This window comes from Ilyonectria robusta (genome assembly GCF_021365365.1).
Source record: "Ilyonectria robusta strain PMI_751 chromosome Unknown BGZ61scaffold_13, whole genome shotgun sequence".
NCBI classification, from domain to species: domain Eukaryota; kingdom Fungi; phylum Ascomycota; class Sordariomycetes; order Hypocreales; family Nectriaceae; genus Ilyonectria; species Ilyonectria robusta.
In genome coordinates, this window is record NW_025764447.1 from 1,216,795 (window position 1) to 1,240,368 (window position 23,574).

The following is a 23,574-nucleotide window of genomic DNA, read 5'->3' on the forward strand; positions in this document are numbered from 1 at the left end:
GAGCTTAATTGATGGCCGTCTGGCCCCACTAAAAGTGACTGATCCACGTGACCAATCATGGGCAACTTTGATGGGCTGACCATCCACGTGATTCATTCCTGAGGCACCAACCTTCGGCCCCAGCTTGAGTATACCGAATTGACGACTTCGACCTTCGTGATCCAATTGAGAAATTGCCCCGGACGAAGCACCGCACCATGGCCGAGAGCGCGATCAAGCAGCCCACCTCGACCTTTGTCGGGACCAGCAAGGTCGTCCAGACCGACTACCCGGTATGTTCCACTCAATTGGGCCTCTGATGGCCGTCGCTAATGAAGAGGATATAGCTCATCGACAATGACCCGTACGTTCTCCTTCGCCCACCCCTCCACGACCCTCCCGCGTATCCGAAACCGCTGCATTTGACTCCCTCAGAGCATTGGATGTGAACACTAGGCCATGGACGCTTCGCTGACCCCTTCGGCAGTCACTTCAAGCGAGTCGTGGGCTACGCCCGAACTTCCGACTATGTTTACGGCCTGATCGCGGCTGCTTTCGCGCCGGGCGCCCTCATCACACTCGAGAAGTTTGCTCCCTCGCATGTCGGCAAGGGCGGTTTCCCTAAGGCCCTGCGATTGGCTGGTGGTGTTGGTATCCTCGGTGGTTTCCTCTACTTCTACCAGCGATCCTGCCGTATGTCTCGACGATGATCCCCCGCAAACTCACGGCACAGCTCTAACAGTATCATGATAGTCCGGTTCTACGGCGCCACCGAGAACGCCCGAGAGGTTGAGCTGGACATGCGGGAAATGGTCGACAAGGTCAAGGCCGGCGAGCCTCTGTACGGCGCGAGCCGGCTCAGCCCCCATCTCCAGGGTGTCGCCGCCCGCCAGAGCCGATACTCTGCCCTGTTCATCAGCACGGTGCCCTGGTTCAACTTTGTGAACCACAACCAGCACGGTGTCGACACGGCCAAGTACTACCAGCAGGCCGAGCGTGAGCTGGAGGCGGAGCGATCGGCCTAAAGCTCGTAAAAGGACGATTGGGAGGAAGGGAAGGAAGCAAATGGAGGAGAAATGTGTGTATATTACCAGACCACAGGAGGGGATCATTGCCTCGACGGCGCGGTGGCTTTTCTTGCGAGAAAGAAAATAGATTTTCTTTGGCCCATTCACCCTTTGCTTGACTATCGTAAACTCCGCTGGATGTCATTCTTTGTGTTGAACTGAGGGTACATCCGTTGAATATAACTCTCCAGGCTACCGATATCAAGCAGAGATAATATCGCCATTCACTTACATGATAACCTCGTGTGACTACATCAGTACGCCCTTGGCTTGTCCTGGAGGAGGCTGAATTGCCTCGGGTATATAATCACGAGAGTCCGTGCAAGCTCTGCAATTGATACCGTGACAGACAACATTACAGCTCATGATGGCCGTGCATATTAAGGATGTATTGGGAGTTGGTGGCGCGATCTATGGGTACGTGGTAGCCATGCTTCTTGAGTTTCCATTGTCATTGATCGTAGTATATACAATGCGAATTATTTTTTTTTGAAGTCGACATAATTGACACAGGCAACTCTTCGTAGATTCAATTGAATTATATACACCGAGGACATCTATCGACATGAAATTGTACACCCATGGTATGCAACTGATGAAGCAGAACCGTGCATTTGGGACCGTAGCCGGAATGTCCACCAATGAACCAATACTGTTTGCATCCGGTAGTTATTAGATCCGCCACAGTCCCTTGACCTTAGGAAAATCAACATGGCAACCGAGAAGGGACATTGTCTCTGTAATTGAACAAAAAGTGAGGCAACGATGCAGAAATACTTTACCATGGCAAAAAGAGAAACACATAACAGCAAGGATTCCCCGGTTGTCACGGACCTGAGTACTAATTCGCCGCTTCTTAGCTTGACTAAGGGAGAGCGGATGGGATTCTGTTGGATTATGTATCCAATTAACCCTGGCTACAGTAATATCAGGTGTATACTATACTTTTGGCTCAGCGGTTAATTGAATAGATTCCGTATTTTTCCCTAGGTATAGTTGTATGTGATAGTTACAGATATAGATTTGCTTATGAACCTCCCCCCAGATTGCTACAGGTATGCAGACTGGCTGTTCCGTCGCACGCATTGGATTAGGAAGGGAAATATGCCAGAGAAAACGAGCGAGAAGATGGAGCTCGAGAGGAGGCGCAGAGCAGACAGACGTTGTCAACAATCGGGATCAATGTCTAACATTATGCACAGTGATATGCATGTACCCCTGTTCTACTTGTGTGCTGAATCGCTACTTTGATCCACACTGAAGCCAACTGCCGGACTCTTCGGCAATTATAGCAAGACAGCCAAGCCTAAAGCTAGGAAACTACAGGCAGTGAGCGAGAGGGCTGCAGCTGCAGAAGAAGCGCCTTCCAGGACTTGCCCTCCTCATCACCACCATCAGGTGCCGAAGCAGCATCTTCAATGGGTCTTACTAACACGGCTCACAAGATCGAAAAAGAAGCAGAAAACACACCAAATTCCGGTAAGGTGGAGTGGTTCTTGCAAGGGACACTATACCCTGATGTGTAAGTCGTTTTTGAGCTTGTAATATCGAGTCCAAGCTAATAGCATTTCAGTATCGAGTCGCTGTCGTGGAAAGGCCCATCAGCGACGTGATAAAGCTCAACGAAGTCGTGCAAGAAGCGGACACCAGCTAAGGAGATAGCCCATCACAACACTGGGGGTTTGCCCGAGGTAAGAAAAATCAACGTCCCTATAATTCACTTCCCTGTTACTTACCAACATGTAGCGAATGATGAATGGCGTAAGTCGAAGACCACTTGGCTGGGTTTGATCACACTGACTAAGACGGCTCATTTAGAAAGGCTTACGTGTAAGTCCACTTGTATCTTTCATCACGCAGTGCAGTGAAATCTGACATGACTTTTATCACAGCTTATCGAGCCGCTCAGACTTTTATTCGTGAGTCTTGTACTTGTCTTAACTACGCTCGGATGGAGCTAACAATACCGCACAGAAAGATGAAGTGAGGGTAAGCTAATAAGGGGGGTGAATCTTGACTTCACTTTAACTAAGCTTTGCAGGCAATTGGTCGGCAACTCGGCATACACGTGTCGCTGGTAAACAGGCACCCATTCCCCGGGTATGTTGATCACCCTCGAGCTTCTCATTCTCCTTACCAGCTTTGAAGCGTCTGCTAACTAAATCGAATATAGACCGGGAATTGCCATCAGGATTCTTGGCGACGTTACCAAGGAGCGAGTTGAGATCGCCCGCAAGGCTGACAATATCTTCATCAACATGATCAAGGAGGCTGGCCATTACGACCAGGTAGGGCGCGTCACACAGGTCAAGATGGGTGCAAGCTAAACATCCCCTCCTAGATGTCCCAAGCCTTTGCTGGTCTTGATACTAGCCGTAGTGTTGGTGTTTTTGGTGATACGCGCGTTTGGGGTTACGTCGTAATCCTCCGCGCTGTTCATACCAAAGACTTCATGAGCGCTGAGGTGTTTAACTTTGACAACTCCTTCCTCCAGGTAAATCACACAGCCCTTATACCGTTCTTTCGCGTACTAATCACTTACCTAGGATGTCTCGCGTGCCATTTGCAATCAGGTAGATGGTGTGGCCCGTGTTGTCATGATTTGTAAGAAACTGATGGCCCCCATGAATCTCGAGCCTCGTGCTAATACAGCTTACTAGAACTTCAAAGCCTCCTGGCACGATTGAGCTGGAATAGGCGGCATGATGGAATACTTGCCAGCGTGGGCTGGGAAGAAGAATAGAAAAGACGAATAGAAATTGGGTTCAATACCGTTTAGAGACTCTTCTGGATAAAGGCACATAAAATGGAAAGGGTGAATGGGCTCAGAATTGATTGCTTCATGATGCTAGCCGTCTTTGGAGAGGAGGCTCAGCGTGCAATGAAGAGATCAGGTTGCGGCAGTGGACAAGAAAGAAAGCCACGGATGGCCCGTAATTGGTGTTTGTAAGCATCAGTTTGTGGAGTGTGATCGGAGCCTTGATTCAAGCGGTCTCCTGCCCACAGGCCATAGCGCCTAAAGCTTTACTCTAATCAAGAACTATTATGATACAGGACCATCAGCAGTCTATGGAAAACCCTTCCAGAACCTTCGGTGTCTCTAGCTGTAAGTTCTTCGTGCTCATTTAGGCTTAATCGTCCTCCTTATCCTTAAACCATCGTCTGTCGCACTCTTCTTGATCTTGAGTGCATCTGTCGTACTTTCCCCTTCCTCCTCGCAAGCGAGTGCAAGGCACGTCGAGGTCTCGGCAACGACGGCGCTTGCCTCTGCAACGGCTCTCGTGCCATGGGAGTCGGCGTTCTAAGAGAGACGTGCCACAATGCCTACATGGTTTCTCCGTCATATCTAGAGCATCGGCGTGAAAAGAGCCCGTACATTCAAATCCCTTGCTGGTACAACTTTCGCAGCCTTGTTTCTTGTGGTGGCCGAACCTTGTTCTTACACAAGGGATGCTCGAGCTTGTGCATTGGTCACACTTGCCGGGACAATTTCTTTGATGTCTATCAAAGTACGCCCATAGTATGTCATTCTCACATCGATAGCAGACCTTGAAGTCATTTAGTATGACGTGGTCCTCATGGGAGAAGTTGGCACACTCATATCCAAGTGTGTCGCAGCTGTTACAGCGGCTATTTGGTGATTTCTGGATGCACGGAACACCAGTTTTCTCACACTCGCTGCACTTGCCTTCGCAAATGCGCAGCTGATCCCTCATAGAGTTGTTCGAAATTGTCCTGCCACAACGATTGCAAGGCTGTGAAGCCGACTTGACGTCCTGACTGTGGCTGAATCCAGAGCATTCCTCATTGCGCTGGTTACAGAGCTCGCACCTTTTGGAACCCCCTAACCTGACACAGGGCACGGTTTCTGTCTGGCATTTTTGGCACTTTCCCTCATAGTTCCTCAGGCGCATCGCACAGTGAACTTTGAAGGAGGGCCTTGGTTTTCTCGTCAAACTTGGCTGTTGTGGGTGCTGGTCCCATGACCCATGTCATCGGGCCTCGGCCAACTCCGCCTTGGTACTAATGAAAGGCACTCGGTGCTATGAGGTGCAGCTTGAGCAGAGCAACCAATCAAGGCACATCTAAAGTGGGAGTGACTAGCAATTAAGGCGACTTTATCCGCCCTCCTTCCTCATTCATGTGAAAGAGACAAAAACAACGATCCTATAAATATCCCCCGTCTTCCTTTTACAATTTTCCCCCATGCATCTCTCTTAGCACCCTTAGTACCGCTTCAGTCGCTTTTATTTTCTTGAGCGGAAGATTGATTGCTTGTCAACGTCTCACACAATCAAACTGTTTATTCGCCATGGCTTCTGCAACAGACACGCACCAATCTGAACTGTCCATGGATCTGCCTGTCATCGACCTTGACGCCTATCTCAACCACCCCCTCGACTCAGACGCTGTCCAGACCGAGTGTCGCAAGGCTGCCGATGCCCTCATCACCTACGGCGCTCTCGTTCTCCACGACTCGCGCGTTTCAGAGCATGACAATACGGCCTTTCTCGACCTCCTCGAGGATTACTTTGACCAGCCGGATCATCTCCTACGTAACGATGAGCGTCCGGAACTGAGCTACCAGATTGGTGTTACACTCGAAAACACCGAGAAGCCCAAGTGCGCCGTCGATGAGCCTTGCCTCGACGTTATCCAGCGCCTTCATCCCTCCCAGCGACCGCTCGACATTTCGGCTCACTCACCCGACCCCAAATGCCGTTTCTTCTGGCGTATGGCTGAGCCACCTCCTTTTGACACCGACTTCCCTGGCCTCAATGCCTCAAACGTCGTCCCTGATGCTCCTCATCTCAAGGATCGCTGGACTCCTGCCATGAACCAGTGGGGCTCTTCCATGACAAATGCGTTGGTCCCCTCACACTTTTAGTCCACCATCTTCACCATCTCATGCTCACTTCCTCTTGTAGTGTATCCAAACTCGCTGAAATGGCCGCCGTCGGCCTGGGTCTCCCGGCTCAGTACTTTAGTGATGCCGGCCGCTACGGGTTTGTCCTCCGTCCCGCAATGAACAGAAATTGGTGGTCAGCTCATGTCTTCACTCCATAGGCCTCACCTCCTTGCCCCTACCGCCTCTGACCTGCAAAAGTATGGGAGTAAAGATACCATCCTCGCTGGTTTCCATACGGATCTCAACTTTCTCACCATCCATGGGCGGTCTCGCTTCCCTGGCCTTCATATCTGGGCACGAAACACGGGTAACCGCATCCCCGTCAAAATCCCGCCCGGCAACTATCTGCTCGTCCAGGCTGGGAAGCAGATTGAACACATTACTGGCGGCCTAATCAAGGCCGGTTATCATGAGGTCGTCATCAACGAAAAGACGCTCGAAACCATTGAGCGCCGGAAGCGCGAGCTGCCCAGCCGCCCCCTCATCCGCATCTCAAGCACTCTATTCTGGCACTTGGGCTCTGACTTTGATCTTGTCCCAGTTCCTGAGCTTGCTGAAAAGGCCCGCAAACTCAGGACGCTGCAGTCCAAAGCTGGCAAGGATGAGGGTCAGGAGACCGAGTACCCAGCCATGAAAGTTGGCCATCAAGTGCAGAGGTACGTTCGCTATCCAAGTTCAGCTTGTCCTTTGGCGATTAACATAACTCCGCCTCTACAGTGAATTAAAGCACATTGCCCTTATGACGTAATTATAGTGTGGTTTATGTTAATATAATACAAAGGTTGAGTGCATTCTGTGCATTGGTTGTTTCGATCAATACCTTTGAGGAACTTCACTCTCGTGTCTCACTGTGTCAATGTGCGTGCAAGGATGGTTCAAATCGAAAATATCAGCTCTACATGCCCTTATATGTATATTCAGTACTATTCTGTAAATGCGCATACTGCTCCTGTCGGAGACTATTCGTCATCGTCAAACTGGTAGATTGGATAGCCACAAATAATGAATGGATGCCCACACAAACGACATAGCTCCCAATTGACCTCGACACCCGGGGTATCCACTATGGGTGCTAATTATATTAATAGACAACTACCATTTCCTCCTCCTATTTTCAGTGCCCTCTAGGCCTCCTTGGTGGTCTCCTTGGTCTGAGGTGCAGGCGTGGTGTCTGTCACCTTCACTCCCTCAAAGCCACCGTGATCGGAGCTTGTACTCCTTTCAGCACCAGAGTTGTCACCCTGAGCAACAGTCTCAACCACAGCTGGCTCATCCGAACGCCAGAAGTCTTTCTTTCCCTTAGAAAGTCTAACCAACCATGGCGGCAGGACGCCACCTGGGATGCGCCAAGTCCATCCATCTCTCTCCTCATAATTAGGGGGCACAATGCGGCCTCCAGAGGCAATTTTGATAAGCCAGACGAGGGTGTTGATCAGCATGTAGGTGCAAATTCCGGCGATCAGACCATCTGCAATGGAGTAGGTGAAGGGCATGAAGGCGATAGTAATGAATGCGGGAACAGCGTCCCCCAGGTACTTCCAGTTGATCTCAGTGACGGAGCTGGCCATCATTGAGCCCACAAGAATAAGGACACAGCCAGTGGCCCACGGAGGAATCGAGGCAAAGATCGGGGCGAAGAAGACGGAGATAAAGAAGCAGACACCAGCGACCATGGCAGCCAATCCAGTTTTTCCACCTTCCGAGATACCAGCGCCTGATTCGACAAACGCGGTGACTGGAGGGACGCCGAGAACAGCACCGACAGAGATGCTCAAAGCATCTACCATGTAGGCGGTGGAAGATCCCTCGAAATCCTGGGTCACTGGGTCGACAAGGTTTGCAAAACGGGCCATGCCGTACAGGGTACCAGTGCAGTCGAGAATATCAACGTAGAGGAAGGTGATAATGGCGAGACCAAACTGGCCTCCGTAGCCCGAAACATCCCACTTCAGGACATTGAGGATATTCTGGATCTTGTGAAAGTCAACAACATTCTTGAAAAAGTCGAAGGAACTATCTCCAAGGGTGGTGTAGGGGAAATAGGTGACGGGAGTGCCTCGGGGCCACGAGATGATGCTGACGAGCAAAATGCCGAAGATGATGGCGCCCTTGACACGGTACAGCATAAGCATGGTTGTGAAGATGCCGCCGCAGAAGATGCCGATCCACATGGCCGGGTAGCGCATCTTCTCCGATGAAGGACAAACGCCATCCACCATTTTCAAGGGGTCGCAACCGGCAAGCTCGGTCGGTGTTGCGGTACCTGGTACGATGAGAGCGATACCCTCGCTGTAGGTGAGACCGATGAGGGTAAGGAACAGGCCAATACCGACACTGGTGGCGACTTTGATGGAGCGAGGGATGGCACGAGCGAGCCACTGACGCATCCCAAAGAGGGCGAGACCGAAGAAGATGAAGCCTTCAATGAAGATGGCGGTGAGTGCGACTTCGAATGGAATATTTCCAGTACCATGGTAACCAACTGTTTATTTTGTTAGTTGTCGCCCTCTACAAAAGATGTGTACATGATTGACAACTGACCAACGGTATAGGTGAAATAGGCATTGAGACCTAGAAAATCATGTGTCAGACTTCATCATTATGGAAGCGGTGATGTACAGGGGATGAGCTAGTTGGAACTCGGCATACCCATTCCAGGAGCCAAACCGACGGGACTGAGATAAACATGGTCAGCACTTGGGGTGGTCAAGCGGGGATGCGCCATGGCATCACAGAGTGGACTTACAGATTGGCAAAGAGGCCCATGCAGAAGGTGGAGAGCGCGGAGATGGCGGCAGTGGCTGTTACGACGTCGCGCTTGACAGTCTGGACACACAGCATGTACTCCTCGTTATCGTCGCAAGTGCCCCCATCGGAACAAACACAGGTACCGCCACTCTCGGAGACAATAGAGGCGTTGACAGCAATGATGTAGGCCATGGCGAAGAAGATTGCGAGGCCAGCTCGGATCTCGGTAAAAAACAGAGACCCTTTGCGCTCCCGGGCCTATCCGCAAGAGGTGGAGTCAGTAAATGCCAGGTGCCTTGGTTGGGGTCGCTCATGAGCGACAAGGGAATGAGTGCTGCACTTACATGACCGGAGCCTTCGAGCTGAAACCAGCGGCCAACAGCGCTGGCCGCGATTTTGCGATTTGTCGTTTCAAGCCAAGTCATGATGATGGATGACTAGTTGGCAATTGCAGAAGTCTGAGGGAGGGGAGGGGAGAGAAATTCTCAGAGGGATTCGATGAGGGGAGCCGGCCCAGTCTTTAACAGTAGCACGGAGGTCAGATCGGGGACCAGGTCAAGGTCTGGATGCAGTTAGATTCAGCTTCAGGTGCAGGACCAGGCTAAAAGTGTCCGAAAGAGTCAGATAAGGTGCAGATAGAGAACACAGGCAGACACGGCGGCGAGATATAGAGGACGGAGATTGGATACGAGTGGGGATGGTGGTTCGGCGATGAGCTGGGGTTGCGACTGGGGCTGGGGTATGGGGCTAGGGTTGCGACTGACGATGGGAACATGGGAACATGGCATGGGCATGGATGGACCTATATAACCTAGGCGCGCGGTCTGGATAAGGACTGATGAACGTATCGCCCGGGGAATGGCCCAGGATAGGATAGGTACGGAGGTAGGGCGCCCTACCGTGGCGGGATGGGCATGGGATGAACGACCGGAGGACAAGACGAGGGAACATGAACCTACGTACCTGTGGTGTACAGTACGAAGTACCAGAGCAAGGCAATGCAGATGCGATGCAGTGCAATCCTAGTCGGAACGCGGCGACGCAACGTAGAGCAAAACCCAGGCGCAGGACGGCGCGATGCGATGCGACTGCGGACGGGAGCGCTGGATCCGTATCGGGGAGATCGGCTGGGGTCGCAGAAGTAATCCCAGGCCCAGGTCTTGGTCCAGAACTAAAGCTAGACAAGGTAGGCAATCGAGGCTTCAAGCCCAGGTCGATCAAGGAGACCAGACGACTGGACAACGGCGAACGATAGGCAATGGTTGGCTGGTTTGGCTTGGTTGGTGGCTTTGTGGTGTGCCGGCGGGCGAGTGGGAGACGCCGTGCTTGGGACAGGGTGCTTTTGAAGCGACTGCGACAGGGTCTTGAAGATAAAGAGGTTTTTGCTCCGGGTGTGCAGTATGCTGATGCTGGTGCTGATTGCCCCCGACTTGTCGCTGTAATGGGTCTCGACTCGACGAGTGAATTGGGCGACGACGCCAGGTACTGTAGTACTGTCCAGGATATATAGGAGACAAGGAGGAGTAGATAGGAAGAAGACAAATGTCAGCCCATTGACAGATGGCCTGCAAGAAAACGACAGAAAAAAAATTGCCATCGACAGTGGAGGCAAGTGCGTACCTTGTCCGTCCCTACTCCAGTCAGGGTCGTTTCGTCCCTGGGCCATTTTTTTGCTCCTCTTGTCCCATTTTTCTTTTGGTTCTCATCGTCCCTTCCCTTCCTAGGTAGGTAGGTGGGCCAGGGTTTAAGTTAGTGCCTTTGCCTGAAATGTAAGTGGCCGGCGGCGCATCATAAATCAAGCATAGTACCGGACCAATTCCCCACGCAGTAGCCCGGGAATTACAACGGCCAAGGCCGAGAAGAGTGGGGATGCAGAATATCAGAGATAACGATGCGATGCTGTAGGTTGTACAACACATCCGCCGCTGGGGAGCCCGCCATCCATTCGTTGAGCGCCGGGACGCCGGGGCGCCGATCGAGGCTTACCCGTATTCTTCTCTTCTGTCTTTGCCTTTGCGTCTGCACCTGCATCTAGTAGAACTGGACATGGTCATGGCGCGGACAAGATCATCGAAAGTTGGGTCGTACAGCGTTAGTGGCCCTCGTCGGTTGTTTGTTTGTCCGTCTGCGTTGCGTCTGTCCTGTTGGCCCTCTGCGCCTTTGGCCCTGGTCTCTGACCATCTAATGGCTCCATTGGCATCGTGGCGACGGTTTGTGGTGCCATGTGTGCAGCTCCAGCGATCCGGCATCCATTCAGCTGTGACTTTAGGGCGGTTTCGGCGAGCGAAAACAGCCCAGCAGGGACTTGGGACTGTGCTGTGCAACCAAGCCGAGTGGCTTGAGTGGTTTGAGTACGGAGGGACATGTGGGCCATGGATTGTGGGTTGTGGATGGGCTGTGCCCCGTTCTCTTCAGAGAGAGCCGCACGACATGTACTTTTCCCCTCCCGATCGATCTACTCCGTTCTTGCGTGTTTGGCTTGGCTTGGACGAGGTGAGGTCGGGTTGGACAATGCATCGACGGCTCGTTCGACAAGACTACGATCGAGCGGGAGGATAAACGTCGCTGCAAGCAGAGTTTGAGGCGGCTGTCACGCAATTTGGTGGGTCGCCTGCACTGGAACGCGACTCGGGGCTTCTAGAAGCGGAGAAGGCCCACCACTATTGCTGGTTCATGGGGCCACGATCCGATCGCCTCATGAAACGCGCCCGAAAGAGAACAGAGAACTATCACCATGCCGAAGACAGCGAAGATAGTGGTGATGATGTCCGTGATGGTGATGGTGATGATGATCCAGCTGGGGATTGATAGCTGGGACACTCCTGTCGGAGCCCGCCGTCATAAGGTGGCCGGCTCCGAGGACCAACGAGGCGGCGGCAAAGATAAAGGCAACGGCATGTGATTGCTTGATTGATTTGATTGCTATCGATGGCTGCGATATTGAAAAAAAAGATTGCACACCGTGTCTCTGGGTGTGTTTGCCGGTGTGTGCCTTTTTTTTGTGCATGCGTCTGTGTGCCTGTGTCTCTGTGTGGGTGTGGTGTGCTCCTATTTGGTCGAGATAAGTGAAGGCGCGGGCCCGCCATGAACTTACCTAGACGGGAAGCTACAATGTACTGTAACGGACCGACCCCAAGATAAGCGCCCCGTTGATAACGGCAGCCTTATCATCACGAGATCAGTTTCGACTGCTAACAGATTTTAGTGAGCAAGAGCAAGGGCGCCCTGTGGAGTGGAGTGGAGGCTTAATGTGGGGGAGGAAACGAAGAGGAAAGTGGGCGGGGGCAAGGAGGGGCGGGAGGAGGGGCGGAAAAGGGAAGAGAAGCACTGCTCTGTATCTCCGCAAAAAGGGGAATTCCAATGTCCATAAGCTGTTGCACCTTGGTTTCGCCTCCGTTACCAAAATGCCTTTGTCTCAAGTGGATTGCGCTTCTTACCTATTCTTGGAAATTCCATGACAGAAGTTCGCGCGCGCGCTCAGACCTGGAACAGGATGCAGCATGTGTAAGGCACAGCACCTTGGTTTCCCCTCATCAATCCAGATCTCAATCTCCTTAATTTCAATTCTTCACAGCACTCGGCCCGCTCCCCGGCGCAGAACTTGCGCCGCAGCGCTTCTGGTCGCGACCCGCTGGGCGCGTTCCGTGGTAGCCTACCGGGGCCTCCTCTTCAGTCGTCGCAGGCCTCGTAATACGTGATACGGCCCCCAAAACACAGCACTGTTGTCCTCATGGACTCGAGACAAACAGCATGCGCCCACTGCGCAGGGAAATCGAACATCCAATGGCCGAGAAGTTGGGGAAAAGGGATCAGAACCGAGGCTATTTCGGCGCCCGGCGTAGCCTCAGCTCACTAATAACCAAAGCTAGAGCGCCAATCTTTTGTGTCTTGGACATTTTATTATTCGTTTCTTAGCTCCCGACCAGTTGCGATTTCGGCGGTAAGCTAAGTAAAAGAAACGTAAGAGGATGCAAGTCAATGTTGCGGTGTGTTACACCACAGCTCCATATAGAAGCTTTTCTTGGATGGGTACTGACATCGTTATATTTCCTCGTCGCGGACTGTTCGCTTGCGTGCTGACATGCTTGCCGTGAATCTCAGGGACATTGGTGCAGCGGAGCACTGCACCACCCCCAACATCGAGGTCCTTGCCATTATGCATGATGGATACGACTCTGAACTGCATCATCATGAGTACCAAAGCCCCTGTCATCGGGCCTCCACTGTTGTAGCGCCACTTCTATTCTACAATGTTGTCTAGCAGCGTGCTGTCTGCGCTCCAGATTCTGATCTTGAGGCTGCTTCATTTTGCCTAGCATCAGCCATCCATACTCCAAGCAAAAGGTACCATGCATACCTTACTTCGGTACCGTAGGTAGGTAGTAAATGGTGCCCCGTGATTTACTCTTCTACTCGACTTAGTCTCATTCTTCTCCACCCTGTGCATCGCCGCATATGCCCCTTTCTCGATGTGCTTCAGTCTGCTGCCGATGACCTCCTTGCTGGGTCCCCACCAGGGAATAATAGGGCGAGTTCACACGTGGGACAAGGCGGCACGGGCGCCTATCACCGAGCAGTCACGACAGATGATTCATGTAATGGTCACGCAAAAGTCTCAACTCTTGGGAGGCTATGGTCGTGGCAAAGCCCCATGACCGAACTTCCGATAAGTTACCCTCTGGTGAAGCGCTGGTAGCTAAAGGGCACCCTTGACCCGTCCTAATTTTCAACTGCATGGCTTGCTTTCTCTACCACCTCATCTTCGCGCACAATAACCTCTTTCGTTCCTTGATCGGACCCACTTGAGCCAGTGCCAGTATCATTGTTAGTCGTGCGTGTAATAATTGGGAAAGCCATTTTCTGTCCCACGTGAGATCTCGATGGTTTCTCTCATGTCTTAAGCATCGTGTGCAGTCGATTGCGTCTCCCTCATGGAAGTCAGGTTCCTGGGTAATACGATCGGGAGGACGGGGTTTCAGTTCCAGGCCCGAGGTCATACTTCGACGCTACCCTCTTCAATGACGATGAGGAACGGCCATCTTCGGAGCCAAGGAAACGTTGATTGCGACGACACGACGTGATGCTCACTTTGCATAATCATGTCAAACGACGGCGAGTCTGGGAACTCACGGATACGGTGTCGGCCGTCATGGGGGATCACAGGCTGCTCCACAAGACAACTCACTCACCGCAATGCTTTCCCCAGGTCTGCAGAGCAGCATCGTGATGATTGACGTCAGGGGACCTTGGAAGTGGTGGATCCGTCAACTCACGAGCCGACATTGTGGCCCACATGACGTCAGCCATTAGGACCCTCCATCATCATCGAACATGACCATATCGCTCTTAGTGCTCTAGACCACACGATCCTTTCGCACATCCTGCTCATATCCTGCTAGGTGTCCGTTGGCCAGCCTCCTGCTGCAGCTCGACGCCATCCTGCTCCATTTTTCTTGCTTGATCCATCATCAACCTCCATGGGGGGTGACGGGCCCTCGTGCACAGCCCCGCCATCTGGGCGGAAGCCCTCCCAGCAGACGCCCTGTCGACCACTCAGAGGCATCCGACTTCTTTGTCCACGCTTGTCGCACTCTCAAGGCTGCTGCCTTTTCCCCGGGTTTCTATACATACATAAGGGTCTTCCAGCCAAGCATTCTCACCTCATCTAGTCTCGTCTGGTCTCGCTTCGTCGATCTGGGAAAATTCACCGGCCAGCCCTTACTTCTTTAGTCTCAGATCCCTTCACGTCTTGTCACAACTCATAATCTCATCCACACATCATCACTCACTGCTGCAGCAGTTTCTGCCCTATTCTGAGCGTACCCATCCTTGCTGACAGGCCTCCAACACCAGGGGGGTTGAGGTGCTTTTTAAGGGTGTTTAGGAACCCAGAAGCACCTTCTCTTTCTTTACCTCAACCATCCTTGCTGTCTCTTCACCTTGAACCACCTCACGGTCTCACCATGAGCAATCACTATCCTTCGCGGCGTCGGGCCCAGCCTCGATCTGACGACGACTTCCTCACCTACGAGTCCAATCAACCATACCAACACATAGAAACTCAAAATGCGTACGACCCGTACGATCCTTATCAACAATACGCCCCTCGCAACTCCTTCCCTGCGGAGCCCCAGTCGCCGCCCCGCCGCCACAAATCCGAGAGACGTCGTGGCGCGCCAAGTCCCTACTATCACTCCGACGAACCGGATGAGCCATCCCGCCGTCACAGCCAGCGCCATTCCCGCCAAGACGAAGACCGTCGAGGGCGGAGTGCCGGCCCTGATCGTCGGGGACGCGGCCCTAGTCCGCTACCAGACCCCGACCCACCCCGTCGATATCCCCGCTCATCCCGTCGAGAGCGAGATGTCCGCCCCGAGCGAGACCTTCGCCCTGAGCGAGATCTCCGTCACGAGCGGGATCCCCGCCCCGAAAGGAATATTCGCCCTGACAGAGAACCCCGCTTCATAGACCCCTACGACGATCCGGGCTTCTATTCTCGGGACCCACCACCCCGGCAATACCCATCAGATCCCCGAGAGACATCCTCTCGAAACCGGCCCCGACCTTCGCGCACTTCAGCCCAGGCGTCGCCCCCCGAACCCCGAGCCCGAGGCCGCAGTTCGCGCCTCCCTGAAAACGATGATGGTGAATTCAACACCACACGCCGCCGGCGACCTCGCTCCCAGACCAGGGGGAATCACGATCGGGCCCCGTCCGGACCGTCCCCGACGAGGGGCCGTCCGCCTCCCACCCAGCGAGGCCGGAATGCTCCAGCTCGGCGCAGCTCCATGCCAGCCTCAACCAAAGCGCGCTCTCAGTGGTGGCAGAACCCACTGCTTCAAGCAGGTGCCCGCACCGCCTTAACTGCTGGTGCCCAGGCCGCCATGAAGTCCCGCAACGATCAGGGCGCTTGGATGGGGGCCAAAGGCGCCAAGGTCGCAACTGCTGCTCTGGGAGCTGCTCTAGTAGACGGCTTCATTGGCCAGAAGCATCCCAACAGTGCAAGGCAGAGCATCGCCAAGGAGGGCCTGGACTTTGCCACGGGGAAAGTGGGGTCCAGTGCGTCACGACATCACCGCCGATGAGTTGATGATATAACATATAACGGCTTCACGTCTCTGTTTCTACGAATTTCTTTAGTCCTTTTTCGTTGTCGACTGCTTGTTTTCCTCTCCCTACATTTGGTCAAATACTATTTCTATGGCATAGGAGGAGTTCTGGTTCGGGGGAAAGACAAAAATGAAGGTCATGTGCGGACAAAATATGGATATGTACAGTAGGACCAGGGAACTGGTGGATAATTTGGATTGGTCAAGTGAATACATCAGAGTAGACTACATTTCTCAGTCACAATTCCACACACGCTGCAGGGCCATGATTCTCCTGCCTCATCTCAATACGCCATACCAGGCATAGAAGTAGAGTTTTGCTATTCACACACAAGTTTATAGTCCTTCAACAAATCTGCAGGGTAGGTCAAGGTATTTCCGCTATATGTATAATTAACTAGTATATTATCAGACTAAATACTGATTTTTCTTAGATAAATTAAACTGAATAAAAAAATAAATTATTCTAATTATAAGAGATAGACTAAAAATAAATCTTATAAAGATTATTTCTTAAACTACTTTATTAAGATTATAGATAATTATCAGTAGGATTAAGAATGTAGCTATATAAGTAAATAGCTATTAAGTAGCAGGTCTGCAGTTCTAGTCTTCCTCCTCCGAGCTCTCTTTATCCAAGCTCCTCCTCTTCCTCTTTCTCTTCTTCTTCTTCTTCTTCTTCTTCTTCAAGAAAGAAGTAGTGGCTTCTATTGTTATATAGACTCGTCGGGCCGCCTCTATATCCTCATCGTCGGTCAGTTGTAACGGCGAGTTGAAGCCGTGGTCCTTGATCCAGGAGTTTACCACACTTATATCGGCCGTCTTAAAATAAGTAGCAGGAGCGAGTAATATACCCTGCCGCGTGTAGTTCGGCGGTGTATAGTAGTTTTTGGATGTCGGAGTAAATGACATCTGTCTGCCATCGTTTGATGAGGTTTCCGTCGCATCGATGGGGAGAACAATGAGGTGATAGCAGTTGAACCACTGTTGATCAGGCCCGACGAGAGAAGTAACTTCCCTGCTCATTAAAGTGATTCCGCACGGTTGCCGAATAGCATCTCGCGAGGGCCCTCGTTATCGAGAAAAAAGTCTACGATATGCGCAGCTTTGGTTGACAGACGGGATACCATGTCGCTTATATGGCACCACGGAGTCCTCATACTGTCCGTAGTAATTGCCACATAGCCACAACAGCTGACTCTAGCCGAATCGCTTCCTTTTCCTTGGAGGCTAGGTCAATCCCAAATAATACCAACTTGCAGCTCACGTGGGAGACTCGGTCCGGCTGCTCCTCGTCTGGCTCCAAGTCGCGAGACATATCTTCGGATATCTTTTGCAGCTCGATGGAGACATATCGTGCTATGTCAGTCTTAGCCCTCGCGACGGGTAGAGCTGATAGTGGGATAGCTGCAGTGGGCGAGCTTGTTATAAGGGTTAGTAGCTAAAGGTAAACTCAGAAGTAGAAACTGAAGTATAGTACTACTAGAGTGAAGTATAGAATAGAGCCTTAACAGGAATTACAAGGTTAGCAGCGGTATTAGAAGGCTAAAAAGGTTTAGAAGGGTAATTATAGAAATATTATAGTAAAGATTTATTTAAATATAAATAACGTACATGATAAGCGCGCGATACAGACAAGCGAGCGATATACTTCCTCCTAACCTTCAAGATAAAACCCCAAATAAAAATACAACCAAGCATTCAATCAATTAAAACTTATCGCTATCTTCTTCCTCAGATATCTCAATACGTGCCTGATAAGTCCTCGTATTATAACCTGGCTTTCCATAGGTTCCATAGCGCCTTTCCTTCGATTGCGATGCCTCTTCTTGACCCCTTTGTCTCGATGATTCAGCTACTACCTGCGTATCTGTATCTATTTGATTAATTATATTTCTTCCTTTCTCTATAGTTAGCTTCTTTTTATTCTGCAATCGGGACTGTTTCGCTCTGTGCTGCTTGCTAAGATTCTTATTTGCCTGTTGAAGTATTTGGTTCTTAGACCTTAATAATACTACTTAATATATTATTGCTTTTATTTTCTTGGAAAATGACTGAAGTGCCTTTAGAATAGAGGTAGGAGAGCTATTTTAATGCTTTTGGATTTATCTTATAAGATATTTAGATTAAGAGCTAGTTTTAAGGGTAGTTTTTAGAGTTTTTAAGATTTAAAGGTTAAAAAGGCTTATTTTTTTTTAATAGATATTAGAGTTTGTAATTATATATTAAGCTTTAAAATAATAAATTCTAAATTAAAAAAAACTAAATTAATCTCTTTAAAACTCTCTTTAATATTACTTTTTATTATAATAGCTTATTAGATAGTATAGAAGGTAAAAAAGAAGTTAATTTTAATAATATAGGTTATTAAGTATTTTATTAAATTTTTAATTTATTAATTATATATCTTTTTAAGTAGCTTAAAGTAGCTAATATTAAGAGATTAAAGTAAATAAGATAAATAAAATAGTATATAAAATATAATAATATTATTTTTCTTATAATAAATTTTAAAGCTAGTTAAGTAGTAGCTTTTATACTTATTAAAAATTAAAAGATAATAGTAATTATTTTATTAAATCTTTATATACTAATTAAAATACTTAATTTATTTAAGGCTTATATTATTATTAATCTAGCTATTTTAAATAATAGTAATAGCTTAATTACCTAGAAGATTGCTTTTTTAATATTAATTAATAAGATAATATTAGCTTATAACTATAATAAATAGTAAGATTACTTAGCCTTTTATATTAATAACTTAAATAATTATAATCTATTTCTAGTTTCTAAGCTAAATTAACTTTAAATTTCTATATCTTTCTATATCTATAATAATTATTCTACTTATAATTATATCTATTATAAAGTTAATCTTATTAAAATTATAAATATTAATAAGATTAATATTATATTTTATAATTATATCCTATATAAGTATAAACTACTAATAAATAATAGCTAGATTTTTATATTTAGCTCTCTAATAATTATATTTATAAAAAAACTATATCTTAAGCTTTAAATATTACTTAATAAAGTTATAAGCTTAATACTTACTAATAGAAAGGGTATTATACTTAGCTAGTAGTTAGTTAGCTATTTCTTTAATATTATAAAGTTATAGGGGAAACTCTTATAAATCTAGGTTGAGAATAAATTGAATAATAATCTGTTTCTTTAGATTAGAGAGTCGGTATAATTTGGGAATAGTATTACAGCAAGAAAGAATACTATTACGCCGGTATTGCAATTTAGGTAATGGGATCTTATAGATACTAGCAGTATATTAGAGAGTAAGTTTGGGGTTATTTTAAAGGGCTTGAAGAGTAAGAAGGGTTTTTATTTTGATATTTAATTATAGTATAATTAATAGTTAAGAAATTAATAATTAAATTAAAAGAGATAAGATTGAGGGATTTTTGTATTGCTTGTTTATTTATATTATATACTTATTATATATATTATACTTATTTTTTATATAATAAATATAATACTTATTAGAATTTAATTAAAAATTAGCTATTAAATAATTATTAAATTAATATTATAAAAATATATTTATAATTTATTTTTAAGTAATTAATATAAAATATATTATATTATAAAATTAATATTTATTAAATATAAAATTAATATTTATTAAATATAAAATTAATATTTATTAAATATAAAATTAATATTTATTAAATATAAAATTAATATTTATTAAATATAAAATTAATATTTATTAAATAATATTATAAATATTATAGAAAAAGTTTTTATTATTTAATTTTTATAATTATTTTAAAAATTATATATAATAAAAAGTTTTTTTAATATTATTAAATAAATTAAAATTATATAATTATTTTAAATAATTAAAATAAATAATAAATATTATATTTAATATTAAAGAAAAATTAAATAATATAATTATAATTTATTAAATTTTATATAGAGTTTTTATTTAATTTTTTTAATTTAATTTTTATTATTTATAATTAATAATTTTAAATTATAAAAAAATTATTTTTTTTATTATTAAAAAAAAAGATTTGTTAAATATTTATTTTATTATTTAATTTTTTTAATATAATAAATATTATTTTAATAGCTTTTTTAAAAAAAATTTATTTTATTTATAATATAAATTTTAATTTTAATATAATTTTAAATTCTTTTAAATCTTAAAAAAGAAATTTATAAAAAAAACCTCTATTTAATTTACTATTATATTATTTATTTAATTTCTTTTAATTTTTTTAATATTATTAAATAATTTAAAATTATATAATAATTTAAAATAGTAAAAATAAATAATATATATTATATTTAATATTAAAAAAATTAAATAATAAGATTATTATTTATTAATTTCTATTTAAAATTTCTATTTAATTTTTTTAATATTAATTTTATTATTTATAATTAATAATTTTACTATTTATAATTAATAATAAAAAATTAACTAATATTTTAATAAAAGAAATAACTTAAATTTAAAATTTAAAATTTAATAATTATAATATATATAATATATTTAGTTTTTTTAACTTTACTTAATATTATTAAATAAATTAAAGCTATATAATAATCTTAAATAGTAAAAATAAATAATAAAAGCTATATTTAATATTAAAAGAAATAGTAACTAAATAATAAAATTATTACTTATTAATTTCTACTTAAAACTTCTATTTAACCCCTCTAATTTAATCTTATTATCTATAATTAATAACCTTACTATTTATAATTAATAATCTTAAAATAATAATCTTATTTTAAGTAATAAAATATAAAAAAACTAATATCTCCTATTATTAGAAAATTAACTTCCCTTTTAATACTTATTCTATTATAATTAATTTTTAATATAGTAAATTTTATTTAAGTAGCTTTTTAAAAATAACTTATTATATCTATATTATAAATTCTAATTTTAATATAATATTAAATTCTCTTAGAATTAAAGATAAATTAAAAAATAGAAATTAAATTTCTCTTAAGCTTCTTTAAAAAGAAAATCTATTTAAGCTATTACTATACTATTATAATACCTAAATAAAAGCTAATAAATTATATTAGCTATTTTTAGATACTATTTACTTCTTAATAATAGACTAGAATTAATAGATAAGAAAATTAAATTCTTATCTATAATCTTATTCTATATATCTAAATAGAAATAGCATACTTTATGATTTAGCTAAAAATATTAATAATTAATCTAAGGGGTTAAATCTTCCCTAGGATATTCCGGGGCCAATACAACCCTGGTTCTAGGAGCTGTTATGTTATGTTGGGTTGGTATAGATACTAGCTATATAGGGTGCTAGCTAGAGGGGGGATTTAAATAACTTAGGTTTTATTAGTATTGGGATCTTGGGGTTTAGGTTGGGTTATAGGAGTTTTTAGTGTAATTATTAAGATTAGATTAATTAAAAAAGTTAAATAGAATTCAGTAAGAAGAAAAAAGTAGCTTAAAACTTAAATTTAAGCTTTAGTAACTATAATATATATATAATGAAAATATAGTAAATTTAAATACTAGGTTTCTTATTAAGGGATATATATAATATATATATAGTAAATTTAAATATAAAGTTTTTAATAAAGAAATTATATTATTTATAATATTTAATTAAAAATTAAAAATTTATATTAGCTATTTTTAAATATTATTTACTTTTTAATAATAAAATTAAATTAATAGCTAAGAAATTAACTTATTTAAAAGGTTTTTTAACTTTATTTAATATTATTAAATATATAAAAGCTATATAGTAATTTTAAATAATAAAAATAAATAATAAGTACTATATTTAATATTAAAAGAAATAGTAATTAAATAATAAAATTATTATTTATTAGTTTTTATTTAAAGCTTTTATTTAATTTTTTTAATTTTAATTTTATTATTTATAATTATATTATTAAAATTACTATTCTAATTACTATTTTAAATTCTATATAATTATAAACTTATTTAGTTTTTTTTAGCTTTATTTAATATTATTAAATAAATTAAAGCTATATAATAATCTTAAATAGTAATAAGAAATAATAAATACTATATTTAATATTAGAAGAAATAGTAGCTAAATAATAAGATTATTACCTATTAATTTCTACTTAAAGCTTTTATTTAACTCTTCTAACTTTAACTCTATTATTTATAATTAATAACCTTACTATTTATAGTTAATAATCTTACTATTTATAATTAACAATCTTAAAATAGTAATTTTATTCTAAGTAATAAAATATAAAAAAGCTAATATCTTCTATTATTAAAAAACTAACTTTCTTTTAATACTTATTCTATTATAACTAATTTTTAATATAATAAATTTTATTTAAAAACTCTTATTAATAGTAATATATTATATTTATATTATAAATTTAAATTCTAACTTAATCTTAAATTCTCTTAGAATTTAAAAGATAAATTAAAAAAATAAAAGCTAAATTTCCTCTTAAGCTTCCTTTTAAAAAAAAACCTATTTAAGCTATTACTATACTATTTATAATATCTAAATAGAAATTAAAGAATTATATTAGCTATTTTTAGATATTATTTATATTTTAATAATAGAATTAAAGTTAATAAATAAGAAAATTAAATTCTTATTTGTAATTTTATTTTATATATTTAAATAGAAATAGCTATATTTTATAACTTAGCTAAAAATATTAATAATTTTAATTTAAGAAATTAAGATTTTCTTTAAAATATTACTAAAGCTTAATATAACTTCTAATTTAAAAAGTTATTATATTATATTAAGTTAGTATAGATATTAACTACTTAAAATAAGAGGGGGAATTTAAATAAAAACAAATTATTATAGATATTAAAAATCTTAGAATATTAAATTAAGTTATAAAAGTTTTTAGTATATTTATTAACTATATTATTTATATTATATACTTATTATATAATTTCTAAATAAATTCTATTTTTATTATAGGAATTTTTTTATTTTATACTTCTTAAAAAAAATCTTAAATTAAAATAGCTTTTTATTAATTTAATATTATAAAATTAAATTTATACTAGCTAGCTTTTAAATTATATAATATTTAAAAATAAATAACTATATTAAATATAAATTACTTAAGTTATTAATTTAAAATTATTTTATATTTTTTAATTTAAATTTTTAAGTTATAACTTATAGCTTTTTAATAAAAGTTAAATTAACTTTTATTAATTTTTTCAATAAAATTAGAAATTATAAAATAAAAAAAGTAAGATATTTTATTTTATTAAAATAGTAATTTATTAAAATATATTAAAGAATATAAAAATAGCTAAAATATATAAAATAAGAATTATAAAGTATTTATTTAGCTTTTTTTTAACTTTATTTAATATTATTAAATAGATTAAAGTTATATAGTAATTTTAAATAGTAAAAATAAATATAAAAGTTAGAGTATCTAAAGATATTACCCTATCTAAGAGTAAGGTTATATAATATAGTATTTATAGCCTATTTAGTAAGTATAAGCTCAATACTTACTAAGTAAATACTTTATAATATAGCAGACTCTACCTTTAGATCTTATATATTACCTTAGTAAAACTAACTCTTATAATAAATAATAAATACTATACTTAGTATTAGAAGAAATAATAGCTAAATAATAAGATTATTACCTATTAATCTCTATTTAAAACTTTTATTTAACCCCTCCAACTTTAACTTTATTATTTACAGTTAATAATCTTATTATTTATAATTAATAACCTTAAAATAGTAAATATTTA

The 23,574-nt window shown here is 42.2% G+C and overlaps 9 protein-coding genes across 9 annotated transcripts; 5 read left to right on the plus strand and 4 right to left on the minus strand.

Annotated features, from left to right (window-relative positions):
• Positions 1 to 123: 123 nt before the first annotated feature.
• BGZ61DRAFT_454752 (NADH-ubiquinone oxidoreductase complex I, 21 kDa subunit-domain-containing protein) lies at positions 124 to 1,407 on the plus strand. Its single transcript, XM_046246268.1, has 4 exons — positions 124 to 272; positions 327 to 343; positions 467 to 672; positions 733 to 1,407. Exons 1-4 carry the CDS (start codon positions 198 to 200, stop codon positions 1,002 to 1,004), a joined length of 570 nt encoding a protein of 189 aa, XP_046102996.1. The 5' UTR covers positions 124 to 197; the 3' UTR covers positions 1,005 to 1,407.
• Positions 1,408 to 2,464: 1,057 nt separating this feature from the next.
• BGZ61DRAFT_534121 (uncharacterized protein) lies at positions 2,465 to 3,733 on the plus strand (the record flags this gene model as incomplete). Its single annotated transcript, XM_046254098.1, has 11 exons — positions 2,465 to 2,568; positions 2,665 to 2,737; positions 2,793 to 2,807; positions 2,865 to 2,876; positions 2,939 to 2,965; positions 3,021 to 3,035; positions 3,088 to 3,146; positions 3,220 to 3,334; positions 3,388 to 3,540; positions 3,593 to 3,619; positions 3,707 to 3,733. 11 exons carry the CDS (start codon positions 2,465 to 2,467, stop codon positions 3,731 to 3,733), a joined length of 627 nt encoding a protein of 208 aa, XP_046102997.1.
• A 402-nt stretch (positions 3,734 to 4,135) lies between these two features.
• BGZ61DRAFT_454753 (uncharacterized protein) lies at positions 4,136 to 5,004 on the minus strand. Its single transcript, XM_046246269.1, has one exon. It carries the CDS (start codon positions 4,958 to 4,960, stop codon positions 4,178 to 4,180), a length of 783 nt encoding a protein of 260 aa, XP_046102998.1. The 5' UTR covers positions 4,961 to 5,004; the 3' UTR covers positions 4,136 to 4,177.
• A 193-nt stretch (positions 5,005 to 5,197) lies between these two features.
• On the plus strand, positions 5,198 to 6,770 carry BGZ61DRAFT_454754 (uncharacterized protein). The gene is made up of 4 exons (XM_046246270.1): positions 5,198 to 5,912; positions 5,975 to 6,052; positions 6,114 to 6,611; positions 6,673 to 6,770. Exons 1-4 carry the CDS (start codon positions 5,359 to 5,361, stop codon positions 6,701 to 6,703), a joined length of 1,161 nt encoding a protein of 386 aa, XP_046102999.1. The 5' UTR covers positions 5,198 to 5,358; the 3' UTR covers positions 6,704 to 6,770.
• Positions 6,771 to 7,079: 309 nt separating this feature from the next.
• BGZ61DRAFT_534123 (permease family-domain-containing protein) lies at positions 7,080 to 9,128 on the minus strand (the record flags this gene model as incomplete). The annotated part of the gene is made up of 5 exons (XM_046254099.1): positions 7,080 to 8,437; positions 8,497 to 8,526; positions 8,605 to 8,630; positions 8,702 to 8,961; positions 9,048 to 9,128. 5 exons carry the CDS (start codon positions 9,126 to 9,128, stop codon positions 7,080 to 7,082), a joined length of 1,755 nt encoding a protein of 584 aa, XP_046103000.1.
• A 529-nt stretch (positions 9,129 to 9,657) lies between these two features.
• Positions 9,658 to 10,361, minus strand: BGZ61DRAFT_54422 (uncharacterized protein). The gene has a single exon (XM_046255269.1). The coding sequence runs from the start codon at positions 10,298 to 10,300 to the stop codon at positions 9,881 to 9,883; it is 420 nt and encodes a 139-aa protein (XP_046103001.1). The 5' UTR covers positions 10,301 to 10,361; the 3' UTR covers positions 9,658 to 9,880.
• Positions 10,362 to 10,683: 322 nt separating this feature from the next.
• BGZ61DRAFT_454760 (uncharacterized protein) lies at positions 10,684 to 11,704 on the plus strand. Its single transcript, XM_046246271.1, has one exon. The coding sequence runs from the start codon at positions 10,750 to 10,752 to the stop codon at positions 11,260 to 11,262; it is 513 nt and encodes a 170-aa protein (XP_046103002.1). The 5' UTR covers positions 10,684 to 10,749; the 3' UTR covers positions 11,263 to 11,704.
• Positions 11,705 to 14,666: 2,962 nt separating this feature from the next.
• BGZ61DRAFT_479710 (uncharacterized protein) lies at positions 14,667 to 16,255 on the plus strand (the record flags this gene model as incomplete). The annotated part of the gene is made up of 3 exons (XM_046249127.1): positions 14,667 to 15,762; positions 16,155 to 16,174; positions 16,247 to 16,255. 3 exons carry the CDS (start codon positions 14,667 to 14,669, stop codon positions 16,253 to 16,255), a joined length of 1,125 nt encoding a protein of 374 aa, XP_046103003.1.
• Positions 16,256 to 16,418: 163 nt separating this feature from the next.
• BGZ61DRAFT_548525 (uncharacterized protein) lies at positions 16,419 to 16,838 on the minus strand (the record flags this gene model as incomplete). The annotated part of the gene is made up of 1 exon (XM_046255397.1): positions 16,419 to 16,838. One exon carries the CDS (start codon positions 16,836 to 16,838, stop codon positions 16,419 to 16,421), a length of 420 nt encoding a protein of 139 aa, XP_046103004.1.
• Between the last annotated feature and the right edge of the window lie 6,736 nt (positions 16,839 to 23,574).